This window comes from Oncorhynchus keta, chromosome 18 (assembly GCF_023373465.1).
Source record: "Oncorhynchus keta strain PuntledgeMale-10-30-2019 chromosome 18, Oket_V2, whole genome shotgun sequence".
Lineage (NCBI taxonomy): Eukaryota > Metazoa > Chordata > Actinopteri > Salmoniformes > Salmonidae > Oncorhynchus > Oncorhynchus keta.
In genome coordinates, this window is record NC_068438.1 from 5741303 (window position 1) to 5762936 (window position 21634).

Here is a 21634-nt window from a genome sequence, read left to right on the forward strand (position 1 = left end):
ACCTGCATTGTTTGCTGTTTGGGGTTTTAGGCTGGGTTTCTGTACAGCACTTTGAGATATCAGCTGATGTACGAAGGGCTATATAAATACATTTGATTTGATTTGATTCGATTTGATTTGTCTCTGCTACAGCACAAAAAGCGATACCGGAGCGGCAAGTCTAGGTCCAAAAGGTTTCTTAACAGCTTCTACCCCCAAGCCATAAGACTGCTGAACAGCTAATCAAATGGCTACCCGGACTATTAGCATTGATTTGCTACATAGCTTAACCAGTTAGTCTACTTTACTTTGGTGTGGGGTGACTTTAATGTGCAGGGTCATCAACCTCAGTTGTTATGGTAACCAGGACAGAGGTTGTGCTCTGTCAGACAGGAAGCGCAGGAGCTGAGACTGAGATGGAGAGATGAGCCTGGGAGAACTAGGTAGATTTGACAACACAATTAGTAAACAGTGGCCTCACTGACCTGGACCTCCCTATGTTCCTCTTCCCCCTCCTACTCTGTCCTCATCCCTCCATTCCTCTCTCTCTATCTTTCCCTCCCCTCACTTTATTTTCCTCCAACCTCTCTTTCACTTCTAACTTCTTCCCCATCCCTTCCTGTCCTTAATACTAACAAGAAGCACATGGCTGAGCTCTTTAATCACACCTTCATTAAGCCAAGATTCCTTGCCCGTCCAACACCTCCCAGCCCTTCTAATGCAACTAGCCCTGATGCTCCTCCCTCTTTTTCCCCTGCCCCGCTACAAAGTTTCTCCCTGCAGACGGTCACTGAGTCTGAGATGCTAAAGGAGCTCCTTAGACTTGACCCCCCAAAAAATATCTCTGTCAGATGGTTTAGATCCTTTCTTCTTTAATGTTGCAGCCCCTATCATCTCCGAGCCTATCTCTCACCTTTGTAACCCATGGCTCTTCTCTGGGGAGGTTCCCAGTGCTTAGAAGGCATCCATGGTGCATCCTTTATTTAACGGGCGAGCTCAAGCTGATCCTAACTGTTATAGGCCAATTTATATCTTGCCCTGTTTATCAAAAGTGTTGGAAAAATCAACTGACTGGCTTTCTTGATGTTTATAGTATTCTCTCTGGTATGCAATTTGGTTTCCACTCAGGTTATTGTCACAATCTGTTTTTCAGGTCAACCAGCGTTTTGTTCTCAGCTCCTGCTTTTCCCAGTCTCTCTTTTTCTCGCCCTCCTGGTTTTGACCATTGCCTGTCCCGACTCTGAGCCCACCTGCCTGACCACTCTGCCTGAGCCTGCCTGCCATCCGGTACAGTTGCCCCACCTCTGGTTTACTGACTCCTGCCTGCCTTGACCTGTCTATTGCCTGCCCCTGTTGGAATATTACACCATTGTCAATTCGACGTGTCTGCATCTGGGTCTTACCTTGATTCCTGATAGTTATGGATGTGTCACTGCAACCTTAAATGTCCTAAATAATGTCACCATTGCCATTGATTCGAAGCAATATTGTGCTGCTATTTTTATTGACTTGGCCAAAGCTATTGACTTGGCCAAGACCATTCCATTCTTGTGGGTCGGCTAAGGAGTATTGGTATCTCTGAGGGTCTTTGGCCTGGTTTGCTAACTACCTCTCCCAAAGAGTGCAGTGTGTCAAGTCAGAACATCTGCTGTCTCAGCCACTGCCTGTCACCAAGGGAGTACGCCATTCTCAATGTACATCAACAACATACACTAGATTACCAAAAATATGTGGAGACCTGCTCGTCGAACATCTCATTCCAAAATCATGGGAATTAGTATGGAGTTGGTTCCCCCTTGGTGCTTTAACAGCCTGCACTCTTCTGGGAATTCTTTCCAAGAGATGTTGTAACATTGCTGCGGGGACTTGCTTCCATTTAGCCACAAGAGCAATAATGAGGTCGGGCACTGATGTTGGGCGATTAGGCCTGGCTTGCAGTCGGCGTTCCAATTCATCCCAAAGGTGTTCAATGGGGTTGAGGTCAGGGCTCTGTGCAGGCCATCCAAGTTATTCCGATCTCGACAAACCATTTCTGTATGGACCTTGCTTTGTGCAAAGTTGGAAGCACATAATCTTTTAGACTATCGTTGTATGCTGTAGGGTTAAGATTTCCCTTCACTGGAACTAAGGGGACTAGCCCGAACCATGAAAAACAGACCCAGACCATTATTCCTCCTCCATCAAACTTTACAGCTGGCACTATGCATTTGGGCAGAGAGCGTTCTCCTGGCATCCGCCAAACCCAGATTTGTCGATCGGACTGCCAGATGGAGAAGCGTGACTCGTCACTCCAGAGAACGCAACTTAGACTTGTGTGCGGCTGCTCGACCATGGACATTCGATTTTTACTCACTATGCTCTTCAGCACTCGGTGGTCCCGTTCTGTGAGCTTGTGTGGCCTACCACTACGCGCCTGAGCCGTTGTTGCTCCTAGATTTTTCCAATGCACAATAACAGAACTTTGACCGGGGCAGCTCTAGCACGGTAGAAATTGGACGAACTGACTTGTTGGAAAGTTAGCATCCTGTGACGGTGCAGCATTGAAAGTCACTGAGCTCTGCTGTAAGGCCGTACTACTGCCAATGTTCGTCTATGGAGCTTGTATGGCTGTGTGCTCGATTTCCTGACACCTGTCAGCAGCCGGTCTGGCTGGAATAGCCGAATCCACTAATTTGAAGGGGTGTCCACATACTTTTGTGTAGTATAGTGTAGTTCAGGAAGGACTCAACATTAGGACCCCCACCCCCACTCCCCCACCCCGACTGGTGTGATTAATACCTTGGAGGGTTTATAGCTTCAGGTAGTCACATCAAAGAAGTACTTGGGAGTATGGCTAGATGGTACACTGTCCTTCTCTCAGCACATATCCAAGCTGCAAGCTAAGGTGAAATCTAGACTTGGTTTCCTCTATCGTAATCTCTCCTAATATAATAATAATATATGCCATTTAGCGGACGCTTTTATCCAAAGCGACTTACAGTCATGTGTGCATACATTCTACGTATGGGTGGTCCTGGGAATCGAACCCACTACCCTGGCGTTACAAGCGCCATGCTCTACCAACTGAGCTACAGAAGGACCACTCTCCTCTTTCACCCCAGCTGCCACACTAACCCTGATTCAGATGACCATCCTACCCATGCTAGATTACGGAGACGTAATTTAGAGAGAAGACAGGTAAGGGTGCTCTCAAGCGGCTAGATGTTCTTTACCATTCGGCCATCAGATTTGCCACCAATGCTCCTCATAGGACACATCACTGCACTCTATACTCCTCTGTAAACTGTCTATCTCTGTATACCTGACAATAGACCCACTGGTTGTTGCTGATTTACAAAACCCTCTTAGGCATCACTCCCCCCTATCTGAGATATCTACTGCAGCCCTCCTCCTCCACATACAACCCTCATCCTCCCGTTCTGCCAGGCACATTCTGTTAAAGGTCCCCAAAGCCCACACATCCCTGGGTCGCTCCTCTTTTCAGTTCACTGCAGCTCGCGACTGGAACGAGCTGCAAAAAACACTCGAACTGGACACTTTTATCTCCATCTCTACATTCAAGGACTCAATCATGGACACTCTTACTGACACTTGTGGCTGTTTAACGTGATGTATTGTTGTCTCTACCTTCTTGCCCTTTGTGCTGTTGTCTGTGCCTAACAATGTTTGTACCATGTTGTGCCTCTGCCATGTTGTGTTGCTACTGTGTTGTTGTCATGTTGTGTTTCTACCATGCTGTGTTGTCATGTGTTGCTGCCACGTTGTGTTGTCGTCTTAGGTCTCTCTTTACGTAGTGTTGTAGTGTCTCTCTTGTCGTGATGTGTGTTTTGTCCTACATTTTTATTTTAATCCCAGCCCCTGTCCCCGCAGGATGCCTTTTGCCTCTTGGTAGGCCTTCATTGTAACTAAGAATTTGTTCCTTGTGGACTTTCCTAGTTAAATAAGGGTTTTATAAAAACAAAACAAATTAAAGTATTTCTCTTAGTTAATCTCTTCCGTTCCCTCTTTCCTTCCTCTCAGTCCCCCACCTCTCTCCCTCCGCCCTCTCTCTCTCTCTCTCTCTCTCTCTCTCTCTCTCTCTCTACGCCTCTCACTCACCCCTTCTCATCTCCCTCTCTCTGTTTCTGTCCACAGAGGAACAGGTGTAGCCTGCAGGGTGGAACAGCTGTTGCCTCCAACGAATCAACCCCCCCTCCCCGCTACACAAAGACTCCTGCACCCCGGCATCCCTCCCAGCCCTCCACACACACAGACACCACTCTGATACCTGCTGGGTCTACTAGTCTAACAGGGCAGAGCACTATCCACCGCCGTCCTGCAGATTAAACAGCCCCTGCGATGAAGCTGCTCAGGCAGCGTGGCATGTTTAGACTGTTCTCCTCCTCCTCCTCACTAGGGACAGGACCTTATGACTGGAGTGTGTTCTGCCTGCAATTGCCCACCTCAGTTGAATTTCCAGACCGAAACACATTCTTCAAGAAATAGGTTGCAAGATTTTCTCTATATGGTGGCAAGAGGGATTTCTGAGAAGGGTTTTGGGCTGGCTAAACGTTTAGGTGACAGAGGTGGCTGTGAGCCAATCAGGTAGAATGATTGGCATGGCTGTGAGCCAATGTGAGAGTGCAAAGGGCTCTATAATCCGTCTACTCCAATAGAGGTCTTTGATACAGTCACTACCCCCGCCACTCAGGGCCAGTCTGTGGGACTCCGTTTCAGATCACAGCCCTGCCTACAAAGCCCCCCACCCATATACCCACCAAGCCATCCCCTACTCACCCCCTTATCTCCATCCCTCGCTCCCCCGTGCCCCCTCCCATGTCTGTCTGCCATTCCAGCTGTCGCCTGCCTAGGATCAACTCAGACTACCCACACTGGGGAGGTGAGATGGAAAGAAAGAAAGAAAGAAAGAAAGAGAGAGAGAGAGCAAGAGAGGGAGAGAAAGAGAGAGAGAGCGATGGGTATGGGTATAGGGGGAGAGTAAAGGTGACCACATGCTTACCTTCTGAAACAGTTTGTGCATAGAGTACCAGTCAAAAGTTTGGACACACCTACTCATTCAAGTGTTTTTATTTATTTGGACTATTGTCTACATTGTAGAATAATAGTGAAGACATCAAAACTATGAAATAACACGTATGGAATCATGTAGTAACCCAAAAAGGTGTTAAACAAATCAAACTATATTTTATATTTTAGATTCTTCAAAGTAGCCACCCTTTGCCTTGACGACAGCATTGCACACTCTTTGCATTCTCTCAACCATTGAAGAATCCCTACTGTTGACTAATCCCTGACGAAGGGGCGTAGACTTCGGCGACTAAACACGGGGAAAAAAACCTTGCCGGAAACCAAAACGGACAAAAATGTCAAGAAATGGTGTCATAAAACATGCACAAACGGTTTCGGGTGGGACGTAAGCAGATGCCTTTAAGGGAGAGGGACAGAAGGAAGGGACAGAGAGTCTGAGGAGAAATGGGGGGAGGGTGGAGATAAGAAGGAAGGGACAGAGAGTCTGAGGAGAAATGGGGGGGTGGAGATAAGAAGGAAGGGACAGAGAGTCTGAGGAGAAATGGGGGGGGGTGGAGATAAGAAGGAAGGGACAGAGAGTCCGAGGAGAAATGGGGGGATGGGAGGGACAGAGGTCTGAGAGATAAGAAGGAAGGGACAGAGAGTCTGAGGAGAAATGGGGGGAGATAAGAAGGAAGGGACAGAGAGTCTGAGGAGAAATGGGGGAGATAAGAAGGAAGGGACAGAGAGTCTGAGGAGAAAGAAGGAAGGGACAGAGAGTCTGAGGAGAAATGGGGGTGGAGATAAGAAGGAAGGGACAGAGAGTCTGAGGAGAAATGGGGGAGATAAGAAGGAAGGGACAGAGAGTCTGAGGAGAAATGGGGGAGATAAGAAGGAAGGGACAGAGAGTCTGAGGAGAAATGGGGGGGAGATAAGAAGGAAGGGACAGAGAGTCTGAGGAGAAATGGGGGAGATAAGAAGGAAGGGACAGAGAGTCTGAGGAGAAATGGGGGGGGGATAAGAAGGAAGGGACAGAGAGTCTGAGGAGAAATGGGGGAGATAAGAAGGAAGGGACAGAGAGTCTGAGGAGAAATGGGGGAGATAAGAAGGAAGGGACAGAGAGTCTGAGGAGAAATGGGGGAGGGGACAGAGAGTGAGGAGAAATAAGAAGGAAGGGACAGAGAGTCTGAGGAGAAATGGGGGAGATAAGAAGGAAGGGAGGGGACAAGGAAGAGAGAAAAATGACAAGAGGGAGACAGGAATGAGGGCAAGGGCAGAGGGATGAGGATAAACTGGCAGACAAGGTGGCGGAGAAAGGAGGGCAAGGGCAAGATGGAGAGGAAAATGGAGCGAGATTGGTAGAGGATTAGTGGCATGACAAATAGAGAAGTGGAGTCGATGAAAACATGAAGGGTGAAGGAGTGAAAGAGATGACTACTTTTTTTTTCATCGTGCTGGTAGGATATCTGGTAGGATATTCTTCATGTCTTGATGTCCATCTAGGTCTTCCTTTCTTTCGCACGTTCCTGTTCTGACACTCACCAAAGAGAAACCATACACCAGTCAAGAACACTAACCCATCTCACAAAACACTACACTGGGATACAAGTACAGTACACAACACTGCTCTTAATTGTGCATGGCACCATAGCCGGCGCGTCCATGAAGCTAAGGGCAGCTTTCCCTAAAGTAAATTGAAATATTATATAGCCTTATATAGCCTAACTCCCGTCTATACAGAAATCAATTAAATCATTCAAATAGGCTACTAAAGCATGATTTGGCCTCAGAGGATCATTAGCTTCTGTTGTGGATTGGTTTACATCTCATTGCCTACAGTCGGAAGGAAAGATAGCGTGCACCATTTGGGCAGCTTGCGAGGCAAATACAAAATCTATGATTGTTGAATTGTGACTGTCAGTGAAAAGTAGAGAGGCCCAGCCAAGCATATCGCAATATTTAAACATTCAATGACAGGGGAACTATAGTTTGGAAAGGAAATGGCTGTTGCTGTAAAGAAGACAATGCAAATACTCGAATCTGTGTTACAGTTGATCAAAATTCAACAGTATATTATGTTATTGGTACCAGCGGAGAGCATCGGCCTTATCCCGTGTGAGTACACTGCGCATATTCATTCTTTATCATTGTTGGGTCGGTGTCAGGTTTGTTTTTGGACAATACTTTTTCTCCGGGCAGGAGACAATACTTGTCTCCCATTCTCATGGGCCTATTATATTGATCTGTTTGTCAGTGTCAACAGAGTAGTGTGGGCTACCATGTCATTTATCGTATTTAAGAAAAGGTTCTGCTAATGTCTCCAGTTTTATAACGTGAAATGTGTTTATAAAATCAAATTTAAAAAAGTCATATCTCATATAGCATATAGCCTTCGCCTACTCTATGCAATACTCTCTCAGGCATACACCGACCGGTCTTTTTTTGTGAACAGTGAGAGTTATATTATTAGCCTTAAATGATGATTATCGAATCTACTCATTACATTGCGAATAGTAGGCTATCTTACGTAAGTGTTTAAATGCGATGATGCGTGGAATGCTTCATTGTAAAGGTGCATTTCTATGGTGAACATTTGCTTCCCCAAACTGGAAACACAAACGCCGGCCTATGTTTGATACTTTACAGGAAGCCAATAAATAACATCAGCATAATGGATGCTGCACCCACAGTATCGCAGCCAGAATTGCTGCACTTTTCCTTCTTGGATATGGAGGTTGTACTGAATCTGCTCGCATGTCATCGATACCCCTGGTTGGCTCCATTCGTATTAACCAGAGGCCATTTGGGCTCTAATCCTGAGCCGTGCAGTTGCACAGTTTCACCCTGGAGGCATTCACTTTGTCTCCACACAAATGCAGCTGCCAAATTCATGTGACCAGGCAGCCTGGTTCTCATAAAGGGTTGAGGTATTAAGTGAGACTGCTTTCCCCCCAGTATGTGGAGCAGGACTGCAGGTTCACTATCGAGATTTGTAAAACTGGGTATTTGAATTCGAGACATATTTCACTCCCCACCTCAAACATTTGGGAGTGAAATTGACATGGTTTTACCGAAGAAAAGACATCTCTTAGCATTTGGCCGATCCATTTGACCCTTTTTGTTCTGTCTATTTGAGACACAAACCATCGACACCAGGGAATCCATCTAAATATTACTGGACTGGGAGGCTAGTCTTAGATCCACCAGGCTCTGTAAAGCGAGCAGGTTCAACACACAAACACAGTCCAATGTTCATTTCACACAGTGACATTAGCCTTGATTTCTATAACAGCCCGTCTTTTTTTATACCTATTGTAGGTCGGCACGTAGTTCTAGGTGTAGTTCTTTATCGTACCGTAGTTTATCCCTGTGAAGTCGTGTATAACTGCATCATGGAGTCAGTGCAGCAGTCGTCCCCTGCTTATGACCCCATGACCTTTCCGCAAACATGCACACGGACACGTTTCCGGGCCGGTAATACTATGTGATGTCCAGGGAAATCATAACACCTAGGATGTTAGCATTCTCCCTTGTTTTCAAAGAGCAGTGTGTCCTCTACTCTTCTGTGGTTGGTCAAGGAACCTGGCTCAGGGGGACACCCTGTGTGTCGCGCTGGTATAAAGGATTTGGAGACAGGCGCAGGAGTACACAATCAGTTTTTAAAATTTTTAAATACAGCCAAAAACAAACACGTATACAAAAACCCTGGGCCGTACCCAAACAAAAGAGCGAGGGTAAACCTCGCTGATCGCCACTGGGGCGATATATAAAGCCCGCAGCATAACAGCTGCACCAACGCATAGGTGCTCACACCACCAACGGACATGGGAACGATAACCGACAAAAGACCGAGGGAACAGAGGGATATAACATACTAATCAGGAGAACCTGGTTCCCAACCAGGTGTGTGTAATCAGACAGTGCGGGGTTGATGATAATGAATCCCGTTCAGTGAAGCCTAGAAAGTCGGTGACGCAGACCTCCAGGAACTGGTGAACAGAATGAGCAGCAGTACCGGGGGGGGATCCGTGACACAGTGCAAGGCCCCCTGTGTTGGGCCTCCCTTCTCACAGTCCCCCCCCCAGTCCCCTGGAGCCCTAGGCCCAGTGCAAGCCTGGCCAGCAACAATGCCCTTCTAACAGCAGTCGCCACACACAGCCTGGCCAATGTGCCTTGTGCCAGCTTCGTCTGTATGTGTGTGCACGCGTCTGTGTGCAGCGTGTGCTCTCTGTGGCTGTTGTCACGTGAGGCTGGCAGAGGTAGGCTGGGTGCCAATGTTGCCCTGTTAACTGGGTTCTGTACAGTATGTACAGTATGTCACCATTCTGGGAATGTCAGGAATGCGGGGAAATTAGTCACTAGGATGAAACTGAATACATGTCAAATTCCTCAAATCAGTGAATAAGTGGAAACTAGAGAAGTTCATGGGGTTGGGATACTGTGTAGTGTGACCTGTGTCCTCATTAGTTTACTGGTAGCCATTGGCCTCATCTCTTATCTGTTCATTGACTTGTGTAGACAGTGTGTGTGTGTGTGTGTGTGTGTGTGTGTGTGTGTGTGTGTGTGTGTGTGTGTGTGTGTGTGTGTGTGTGTGTGTGTGTGTGTGTGTGTGTGTGTGTGTGTGTGTGTGTGTGTGTGTGTGTGTGTGTGTGTGTGTGTGTGTGTGTGTGTGTGTGTGTGTGTGTGTGTGTGTGTGTGTGTGTGTGTGTGTGTGTGTGTGTGCGTGTGTGTGCGAGCGTGCGTCTCTGCAATCTGACTGACCATTGATCGGTGTCATTTCAGACACACTGAGCTATTCTGCTTTCCCCTGCTATCCCTCTCCCCCTCTCGATCTCTCTCCCTCCTTCTATCCCCCTCTCCCTCTATATCCCTCTTTATCCTCTCCCCCTCGCTATGCCTCTATCCCTTTCTCTATTATCCCTCTTTCCCCCTCTACCTCTCTATCCCTCTCTCCCTCTATTATCCCTCTTTCCCCCTCGCTATGCCTCTATCCCTCTCTCTATTATCCCTCTTTCCCCCTCTACCTCTCTATCCCTCTCTCTATTATCCCTCTTTCCCTCTCTACCTCTCTATCCCTCTCTCTATTATCCCTCTTTCCCTCTCTACCTCTCTATCCCTCTCTCTATTATCCCTCTTTCCCTCTCTACCTCTCTATCCCTCTCTCTATTATCCCTCTTTCCCTCTCTACCTCTCTGTCCCTCTCTCTATTATCCCTCTTTCCCTCTCTACCTCTCTGTCCCTCTCTCTATTATCCCTCTTTCCCTCTCTACCTCTCTATCCCTCTCTCTATTATCCCTCTTTCCCTCTCTACCTCTCTATCCCTCTCTCTATTATCCCTCTTTCCCTCTCTACCTCTCTATCCCTCTCTCTATTATCCCTCTTTCCCCCTCTACCTCTCTATCCCTCTCTCTATTATCCCTCTTTCCCTCTCTACCTCTCTGTCCCTCTCTCTATTATCCCTCTTTCCCTCTCTACCTCTCTATCCCTCTCTCTATTATCCCTCTTTCCCTCTCTACCTCTCTATCCCTCTCTCTATTATCCCTCTTTCCCTCTCTACCTCTCTATCCCTCTCTCTATTATCCCTCTTTCCCTCTCTACCTCTCTATCCCTCTCTCTATTATCCCTCTTTCCCCCTCTACCTCTCTATCCCCTCTCTATTATCCCTCTTTCCCTCTCTACCTCTCTGTCCCCTCTCTATTATCCCTCTTTCCCTCTCTACCTCTCTATCCCTCTCTCTATTATCCCTCTTTCCCTCTCTACCTCTCTATCCCTCTCTCTATTATCCCTCTTTCCCTCTCTACCTCTCTGTCCCCTCTCTATTATCCCTCTTTCCCCCTCTACCTCTCTGTCCCTCTCTCTATTATCCCTCTTTCCCTCTCTACCTCTCTGTCCCTCTCTCTATTATCCCTCTTTCCCTCTCTACCTCTCTATCCCCCTCTCTATTATCCCTCTTTCCCTCTCTACCTCTCTGTCCCTCTCTCTATTATCCCTCTTTCCCCCTCTACCTCTCTATCCCTCTCTCTATTATCCCTCTTTCCCCCTCTACCTCTCTATCCCTCTCTTCCCCTCTCCATGCCTCCATTCCTCTCCCCTTTTCTCACTGTGGGCACTTTCATCATGTTTATCAACTCAGGGGGTCTAACTGTGCTTAACAGACAGGGAATACAAACATCTGTTTGCAGTGTGCCCCTGTTCTCACGGTGCCTCTGCTGAGTCCAAGGCCTTTCTGAGAGCCAAACACAGAAGTAAGACAGACAATACTGACACTACTACTCACAGGATTGGCCTCATTTGACCTGATTGGAGACAATTTGTTTGTTCTCTTTGCGACCAATTACTATGTTAAACGAATTAGTCCACCACCATTGATTGGTGAGGTGTTTTGGATGGGAACATACAGATTTGTGGAGTAGGAAGAGCGGTACAAGAGGAACTGTATGATGTTGAGTCCTCTTAGTCTGTGGAACACTCTGACCGTGTCTCCAACTGAGCCCATCCCCACCACTTTCCCCATCCCTCTACCGCTCCCTCCCTCCCTCCACCACCCCCTCCCCCAACCTAGCCCGCAGGGCCCACTCTGCAGCAAGCTCATTCCTTCTCCTTTTCTCTACCCATCCATCCCTCCGTCCTGTCATTCAAGGTCTACAGTCGACCTCACTCCCTCCGTCTCTCTGTGTCGTCCGTCCTCTCCGCGCCCCCTCCCCCCGCGGTGACTCCTGAGCCCAGCTCTGTCTTGGCTTGTTGTGTGAGAATGGGATCATTGTTGCTGCACTACCAGTGAGTATTTCCTACCCTAGCTAGCTAGCACCACCGTGTCCCTCTGTCCCACATCCATACACACACATATATAGAGCATTCGGGAAACTATTCAGAACCCTTGACTTTTTCCACATTTTGTTACGTGACAGCCTTATTCTAAAATTGATTAAATATTTGAATGCCCATGAAAACAGGTTTTTAGAGAAATTTAAAAAAAAAACACAAAAAAACAGATAACTTATTTATATAAGCATTCAGAACTTTTGCTATGAGACTCAAAATTTAGCTCAGGTGCATCCTGTTTCCATTGATCATCCTTGAAATGTTTCTACAAAATGATTAGAGTCCACCTGTGGTAAATTCTATTGATTGAACATGATTTGGAAAGGCACACACAGTTGACGGTGCATGTTGAGGCACAGATCTGGGGAAGGGTACCAAACAAATCCTGCAGAATTGAAGGTCCCCAAGAACACAGAGGCCTCCATCATTGTTAAATGGAAGAAGTTTGAAACAACCAAGACTCTTCCAAGAGCTGGCCGCCCAGCCAAACTGAGCAATCGGGGGGAAAGGGCCTTAGTCAGGGAAGTGACCAAGAACCCAATGGTCACTCTAACAGAGCTCCAGAGTTCCTCTTTGGAGATGGTAGAGCCTTCCAGAAGGACAACCATCTCTGCAACACTCCACCAATCAGGCCTTTATGGTAGAGTGGCCAGACGGAAGACACTCCTCAGCAAAAGGCACATGACAGCCCACTTGGAGTTTGCCAAAAGCCACCTAAAGAACTCTCAGATCATGAGAAACAAGATTGTCTGGTCTGATGAAAACAAGATTGAACTCTTTAGCCTGAATGCAAAACATGACGCCTGGAGGAAACCAGGCATCGCTCATCACCCGGCCAATACCATCCCTACGGTGAAGCATGGTGGTGGCAGCATCACGCTGTGGGGATGTTTTTCAGTGGCAGGGACTGGGAGACTAGTCAGGATCAAGGGAAAGATGAAAGAAGGAAAGTACTGAGAGATCCTTGATGAAAACCTTCTTCAGAGCGCTCAGGACCTCAGACTGGGGCAAAGGTTCACCTTCCAACAGGACATCGACCCTAAGCACACAGCCAAGACAACGCAAGAGTGGCTTTGGGACAAGTCTCTGAATGTCCTTGAGTGGCCCAGCCAGAGCCCGGACTTGAACCCGATTGAACATCTCTGGAGAGACCTGAAAATAGCTATGCAGCGACGTTCCCCATCCAACCTGACAGAGCCTGAGAGAATTTGCACAGAAGAATGGGAGAAACTCCCCAAACACAAGTGTGCCAAGCTTGTAGCGTCATACCCAAGAAGACTCAAGGCTGTAATCACTGCCAAAGGTGCTTCAACAAAGTACAGAGTAAAGGGTCTGAATGCTTATGTAATGTGATATTTCCATTTTTGCTTTGTCATTACGGGATATTGTGTGTAGATTGATGAGGATGTAAAAAAAAAACTCAATTTTAGAAGAAGGCTGTAACAATAACAAAATGTAACAATAACAAAATGTGGGAAAAGTGAACGGGTCTGAGTAATTCCCGAATGCACTGCATATGCAATTGCGTACACACACGCACGCATGTAACACATACAAAGACGTGCATGCACAAACACACTACTCTCAGTGATAAATTCAAGGAGGGGAGGATGCATTGGCGAAAGCATTCAAACAGGGCCCTTGATTGATTCATTCATTCATTGATTGATCAGGTGCCGTAGTGCTGGCCAGTATTTTCCTACTGCTGCCACGAAGAGGAATCAAGTCGGTCTGTGACGGCTCTTCTAGCAGCAACATCCCTCTTTCGGAGTGTGGGAAAGAAGCCAGACAGACAGGCTACTCCGAGCGCTAATCCTCTTCTAAACAGACACACATTTCAACTCTTTTCAATGGCACGCTATGCACTAATCCGATAAATAGCAATTATGGAACGTGTATTCATATCATAATTGAAGGATACCTATATGTAAGATGAGTCCAACTCACACCATCTAACCGAATAATATCCAAGTTACTAGTTCCTGTAATTAATGCTGAATTATCCCGTGGTTGGAAAAAGAATATTACAGACTGGACAGGACAGCTTGCAGACACAAGGCCCCACTATTCAGATGACTGTTAACTTGCTTTCCATTTGAAGTGACGGCCCTCAAAAGAGCAGCAGGTAACGTCAACACCCCCCCACCCCATCTTTGTGAAGCCTATATGCAGCATAATAGCCTATTGTTCAGTATCTTGATGCTCAAACAGCTGTCACAGAAACTCCCAACCTAAGCTACAAATATGGTTTTTAATGGTATTTTCTTGGTTCCTTTCCTTCATATCGACTCGTCCATAAAAGGACTTGATGGGTGAATCCTCGGAGATGGATATCAAATCCAGTCCTTTTACCTATCAGTGGGCATCTAGGAAACGGGGTCATGGGACAGTAAGACCATTGGGACACAGTCATGTAGGTTATATAACATATCTACCTCTGCAGTATAGAGGGGTCGATCTGACTCATGGGTGTCCATAGAACTAGAATCTATAAAAAGGACTTGGAACCTCTAACTCTAAGTTTACATACACCTTAGCCAAATACATTTAAACTCAGCTTTTCACAATTCCTGACTTTTATTCCAAGTGAAAATTCCCTGTCTTAGGCCAGTTAGAATCACCACGTTATTTTAAGAATGTGAAATGTCAAAATAATAGTAGAGAGAATGATTTATTTCAGCTTTTATTTATTTCATCACATTCCCAGTGGGTCAGAAGTTTACATACACTCAATTAGCATTTATTGGCATTGCCTTTAAATTGTTTAACATGGGTCAAATGTTTCGGGTAGCCTTGCACAAGCTTCCCACAATAAATTGGGTGAATTGTGGTCCATTCCTCCTGACAGAGCTGGTGTAACTGAGTCAGGATTGTAGGCCTTCTTGCTCGCACACACTTTTTCAGTTATTTTCTATAGGATTGAGTTTAGGGTTTTGTGATGTCCACTCCAATACCTTGACTTTGTTGTCCTTAAGCCATTTTGTCACAACTTTGGAAGTATGATTGGGGTCACTGTCCATTTGGAAGACCCATTCGCGACCAAGCTTTAACTTCCTGACTGATGTCTCGAGATGTTGCTTCAATTTATCCACATAATATTCCTGTCTCATGATGCCTATCTATTTTGTGAAGTGCACCAGTCTCTCCTGCAGCAAAGCACCCCCACAACATGATGCTGCCACCCCCGTGCTCCACCGTTGGAATGGTGTTCTTCGGCTTGCAAGCCTCCCCCTTTTTCCTCCAAACATATCGATGGTCATTATGGCCAAACAGTTCTATTTTTGTTTCATCAGACCAGAGGACATTTCTCCAAAAAGTATGATCTTTGTCCCCATGTGCAGTTGCAAACCGTAGTCTAGCTTTTTTTATGTGTCACGCCTTGGTCATAGTGTTTTGTGTTTCGTTATAATTTTTGTTCAGGCCAGGGTGTGACATGGGTTTATTTTGTGGTATTTCGTATTGGGGTTTTGTAGTTATTGGGATTGCGGCTGAGTTGGGGTGTTGCATAGGTTTGGCTGCCTGAGGCGGTTCTCAATCAGAGTCAGGTGATTCTCGTTGTCTCTGATTGGGAACTGTATTTAGGTAGCCGGGGTTCACTGTGTATTTCGTGGGTGATTGTTCCTGTCTCTGTGTAGTGTTCACCAGATAGGCTGTATTAGGTTTCGTTCCGTTTGTTGTTTTGTATTTGTATAAGTTATTTCATGTATCGCGATTGTTTCATTAAAGACATGAGTAACCACCACGCTGCATTTCGGTCCGTCTCTCTTTCGACAAACGAAGAACGATGTTACATTATGGCGGTTTTTGAGCAGTGGCTTCTTCCTTGCAGAGCAGCCTTTCAGGTTATGTCGAAATAGGAGTAGTTTTACTGTGGATATCGATAACTTTCTACCTGTTTCCTCCAGCATCTTCACAAGGTCCTTTGCTGTTGTTCTGGGATTGATTTGCACTTTTCACAACAAAGTACGTTCATCTCTAGGAGACAGAACGCGTCTCCTTCCTAAGCGGTATGACGGCTGCGTGGTCCCATGGTGTTTATACTCGCGTACTATTGTTTGTACAGATGAACGTGGTATCTTCAGGCGTTTGGAAATTGCTCCCAATGATGAACCAGACATGTGGAGGTCTACAATTGTTTTTCTGAGGTCTTGGCTGATTTCTTTTGATTTTCCCATGATGTCAAAGAAAGAGGCCCTGAGTTTAAAGGTAGGCCTTAAAATACATCCACAGGTACACCTCCAATTGACTCAAATTATGTGATTTAGTCTATCAGAAGCTTCTAAAGCCATGACATCATTTTCTGGAATTTTCCAAGCTGTTTTAAGGCACAGTCAACTTAGTGTATGTAAACTTCTGACCCACTGGAATTGTGATACAGTGACTTAGAAGTGAAATAATCTGTCTGTAAACAATAGTTGGAAAAATTACTTGTGTCATGCACAAAGTAGATGTCCTAACCGACTTGCCAAAACTATAGTTTGTTAACAAGAAATGTGTGGAGTGGTTGAAATTTGAGTTTTAATGACTCCAACCTAAGTGTATGTGAACTTCCGACTTCAACTGTAGATTCTGTTTCTATGTGTGATACAGTAGACAGGTGATCAGTGGAAAAGTATTTTGGTACCTTATGCTGAGTCATGTCCACATAATGTACAACTCAGTGCAGCGGCTGCAGACACGTTAGCCATCACGGGGTAGAGTTTTCAAGACCTCTTTCTGAAGACCCATTATCTAGGGTGGGTTGGATTTCAACTTGATCAAATCACCTGATCAATAAGGTTTTGAATTGAATGGCTATCAACTAGAGCCATGTTTTTGAGAAATGTGTTGTTAATGACGCAATTGTTCACATGACCATATTCTTAGGGCTTCTCTGAGTCAGCCTACTATATGTGCTTATAAAACTGTTGTAACAATTATATTCCGATTTATTTTCGATTTTGCTGCTAAATAATATGGCCCAAGGAGGATTGGGCACCACTGAGAGAGTGGGCTGATTCTGGATCAGTGTGCCAGGTATGGCTAAATGGAAAAAGGGACAGAGACCTGCCAACCCACAAACACCGCTGTCACATCACTCTAAGGAGGTCACCGTAATCAGATTATCCCGGTTAGACAGTCAGGCTCACTACTCCAGCCTCAGCCAGGCAAACAACCACACAGAGAGAAAGGCAGAAGCACACACACTACAAATACAGTGAGTGTGTAGAGGAGAGGTTGGCAGGCCAGCGAGGGTGGTGGAGAAGAAACAGAGGAGAAGCTGCGGTTGCCTAAAGCTTCTCCGTAAACCGCAGTGATGCTAAACGGGCGGCGGTTTGAAGAGGATATCTGAGACCTGTACACTTGGACAATGAGCTGAGGTGTAACCCTAAACTAAGACGCACCTCTGTTTATCCCCCTCGCTCTCTATCCCTCTCCTTCTACCTCCCCAATCTCTCTCACCTTCTATCTCTCTATCTTTCTTCTCCCTCTCTGTCCCTCTCTTTCCTCCCTCGTCTTTGTGACCTTTCCTCGCTCCCCATCTCTTTTGCTTCCTTCTCCCTCTTCCTTTGCTTCCTCCTCTCCCTTCATCTCTCTCTCCCTCCCTCCGGGCTTCAATATAAATGTTTGTTTTCAACGGGAACGTTTTCAATGGGAACGTTTTCAATTGTTTTCAGTGGGACGCGTCATCCATAGAGGAAGGAGACGGCTTGACAGATTGAGACACTCCTTTGAAATCATCTTTTCACACGGAAGAATTGTAAGTGAAGGAATTGACATTTGTGCAGAGAGGCTGACAGCTGGATGACTCAACACAGCCCAGTGTCGTGAAGGAAGTTCTGCGCGGTTGTTCAAGGCTTCACCGTCCAATCTGATCCCTATCGTTACGGTTACTGAGGGCGAGGCGGCCTCTGATATGGCGGCTCTTGCTACATCGCAGCTTCACAAAACAGAGAGCGATTAGGAACATTTTGTAAGATCTGTGAGCCGGGTGTCTTTAAGCTACAGATACTCCAGATCGCTCTGCCTCTCTCCTTCAAAAGGCCCTGTACTCAGCATCCTGTACCCTCAACTCGTATCTCTACACCCCATCCCCCAAGCTCACGTCCCACAGACAGACACACTCACACACACACACACACAAACACAGTGTATATACCCCCCACCCCCCATACACCAACATCTGCAACTGCGTCTTTAAACAGTAAGTAGCACAAAGGACCAGAAATAGCTTGGCGAGCTGCAGAGCAGAACTGCTCTCCTTGAGGGGTGGTAGAAAGAGGAGGATGAGAAGAGAGGATCGGAGGAGGAGGGGAGAAGGGAAAGATGGCAGAGAGAGAGCCAGCTCTCCAGGGCTGATCTTACCCTGTCATTCTCAACTCAACTGCCTGTGTGTCAACCAGAAAACTCCTATTTCATTTCATCCACACGACACTTGAATGAACCCATCAACACACGGGTTCACAGTACGTACAGTACTGCACATTCTGTAAGTGTCCACTCATCCATCCTCTGTTAAATGGATTTCGTATACTATACGTCCCTTAACTGGAGACTGGGACTAAAACAGGCTTGAATACAGTCCGTCTACCACCTATATGTATGTGTCTTTGACCAATCAAATGTGTATGCATGGCTGATTCAACATGCAAATAAACCAAAGGAAAGAACGAACGTATTCCCATTCTGAGTGTGATTTGCCCCCAAATGTTTTATATTTGACATGAAATAGGAAATGACTCATTTGGAGCGAATGGGTCAGAAATGAAATCTTTGAGATGGCAGCAGACACACTGTGGTATGAGTGGAGTGGGAGACGAGTGTTGGCATACTCACTGTTGCTAGACTTGAGGTCTCTGTGTATAACCGGTACAAAGGTCTGATTGTGCAGGTAGTCCATCCCTGTGGCGATCTGCACGGCCCAGTTCACCAGCACCCTGGGGGGTACCTTCTTCCCAGCTAGGGCTCTGTTCAGAGCCCCCCCGCGGGCGTACTCCATCACCAGGCAGAGATTGGGCTCTCGCAGGCACACCCCTATCAGGTTGATGATGTTGGGGTGTCTGAGCATCCAGAAAAGCCTGGCCTCTTGTCGTACGCTTTCAGCTGTGGCGCTGATGTCCTCGTCCGGGTCCTGCCTGGCAGCTTTAACTGCCACTTCCTCCCCTTGCCACATCCCCCTATACACCTTCCCAAACCCCCCCGCCCCGATCACCTCCTCCAGCACCAGCTCCGTGAAGTCGATCTCCAGGGGGCACCCCTCAGGCACCCCACCTGCCACCAGCCCTCCTGGGGTTAGCTGCGGGTAGCTGCCAGCGTCCCTCCGAGTAACGTAGTTGCATGGGAAGATGCCCACCTTGTCCTGGATCTTGCCTGTCCACCAGCCCTCGTCCCCGGACACTTTGGAGTCCTTGGAGAGGACCTCAAGGAGGTCCCCGCGCCGCAGGGTCAGCTCCTCGTCTGCCGTGGCCTCGTAGTCAAACACGGCCGTCCAGTAGGTGGGGGAGGTGGTAGAGCCGCCCTGGTGGCCAGGGTGGGAGTCTGAAGAACCAGAGGAGGAGTTCCAGCTGCTGCCATTCTCAGCCTGGACAGCTGTAGCAGCACACACCGGGGGAGCAGGGGTCATATGTGGGGGCATGGAGGAGAGAGGGGGGCCATAAGGGGGGCCAAGGGGACCAACGAGCATGAGGCCAGGGGAGGAGGGTCGCAGCAGCCCCCACAGCTGGTGCAGGGCAGTGGGGCTGCTGTGCTGCTCGCTCTGGCATATGGGTCCATGGCTGCTCGGCTGCTGGTCAGCGGTGTGGGCCTGCCCTCTGTCAACTCACGCACAAAATCCATGCAGGGCCCATCAGCCGAATCCAGGCCTCCTTAACCAGAGGAGAGACAGATCAGTGGACAGGCAGGCCAAAGCTCCACTGTCCCATCACTGTCCCCGTTTACTGGGGTAGTTCCAGTTCCTGTCACCTATCATGTGTGTGTAGCAGTCTATACTACCATGTATAATGCAGTGTGTATTTAACATGTATTTCTACAATAGGTTCTCTCTGGGGTGTGTTTCTAAAGGGGAAAAAAGCAATCAGGGCAGAACCATGGTCATCCCTGAGAGAGGCTACTGTTTATTCTTCAATTGTATGGTCTAGAAAGCTACCAGATAGTTAAGGCTGGCCTGGGAAACCCCCAAAGTGGACCCTCTTCATTACTGTGAGATGAGGTCCTTGTGGGTGGTATAGCTTTGCGCTGCTCTGGAAAGCATGGTCGGGATCTGAACACGGGTCTCTGTAACGTCGCACACTGCTTTTACAACTAGGGTATCTCTGAGCATCTATTGCTATTTCATATTAGACTACTGATTGTATTTACTGTCTCCCTCTCAAGATTCAGCAAGCGCCTGATGGTCTGAGTGGGCCACAACAGTTGCGTTTATTATGGCGTCTTACCATTTTTAGTTCCTTACATTTTTGCCCTGATGAGTAGTAACAAGACACAGCCAATGCTGCACTTCATGTCGCCTCATTGAGGACAGATCCTGACTCAGCGATTTAAAGAGGCTAGCTCCTCTCCTTGAAGATTATAAGAGGCCAACGACAGCGAGGAAGCTACACGACAACTGAAGGAGATCGCACATCTGAATCGGTTATTTGTGGATCAATTTGCACCACATGTAACAAAACATTCTGATTCTAAACAGTGTCATCTGTATAGTTTAACATCCTCTGAGAAAGGATCGTTGTTGTTTCCAAACAAGCACAGAGCAGAAGAATATCGCTTGTCTGACATCTCGTTATTACATGGTCATTGGCTTTTTGACAGCGATGAATTACAGCAATTTGTCTTGACTTCGCATTTTGTTGAAATATCGATTGAAATATTTCCCTACTTTGATGCTGCCTCTTCTAGATCACGTAGGCCTACACCGATAAACGTATAAGCCAGTTTAATGTCCTTAAATAGCGTACTCGTCCATTTTTAGATGGGGAATTACGGCGGACAGCAGTCCGGTAAAGACAATTGAGTGCCTGTACATTTAGCATCTTTGTAGTCAGCGCACATCAATGATTGATCGTTCGTCTTGTTACATTGTCCGGCCTAAATTCTGCGCACGGTAATGTTTCAATAAACGCGATACACTGAGCCGACACGAACGCGTAGAGAGTGCAGAGACACAGACACCATTGGCACAGCACGGTCTGTTTTTGCCATTATTATCTAACCTTTATTTTGTAGACTACAAGACGATGCCCATTCAAAACATCTGATACATTTGTAACCATAATCAATAGCCTTGTGTACTTATATGGATACGATGTTTGCACATTTCAGTTATTTGTGATCAAAGATCGCGCACCTGCTGGCTCTACGGAATATGTTTCAGTGCTTCTCGACACCTTCACACGCTAGGTTAGAGAACGAAATAGCCTACCATAAAAATAAATGATGGGTTTTGTGAAGTCATCACGCTGTAATTCCAATTGCAAATAGTTGTGTATCTGTTGACGTGATTCAAATAAGGCGATTAATCCTCTACGGTAAGGTGTTTTCTTTGACTATGATAGACAGATGCACCATCGTCGAGGCATTTATAATAATAACAATAATAATGTAACAGGCCTAATAAAAGCCTAATCCTCCCTTTTAGTGCCAAATATAATGAGAATCCAGTCTTTATGTGTATATTGCATCTTGTCTTCTGGTTAAAATAAACCAAATATGAAATATTCAAATATTTACGGGAAAAAAGCCTGGACACCGTGCATCACAACATCCATTGACATTGTCGCATGGGCGTGTGATCGCATCCAAATATCCACCATCAGATTCCATAATCCAATTCCACAAAATGAATAGTCTT

At 46.6% G+C, this 21634-nt stretch overlaps 1 protein-coding gene across 1 annotated transcript in view; it reads right to left on the reverse strand.

The window, feature by feature from the left end:
* LOC118397116 (mitogen-activated protein kinase kinase kinase 10-like) overlaps positions 1 to 19597 on the reverse strand; it is a 33683-nt gene extending 14086 nt beyond the window's left edge. Inside the window, exon 1 of the mRNA XM_035791593.2 lies at positions 18625 to 19597. Within this exon, the coding sequence (XP_035647486.2) occupies positions 18625 to 19471 (847 nt within the window). The 5' untranslated portion in view covers positions 19472 to 19597. The remainder of the gene's footprint in view (positions 1 to 18624) is intronic.
* Between the last annotated feature and the right edge of the window lie 2037 nt (positions 19598 to 21634).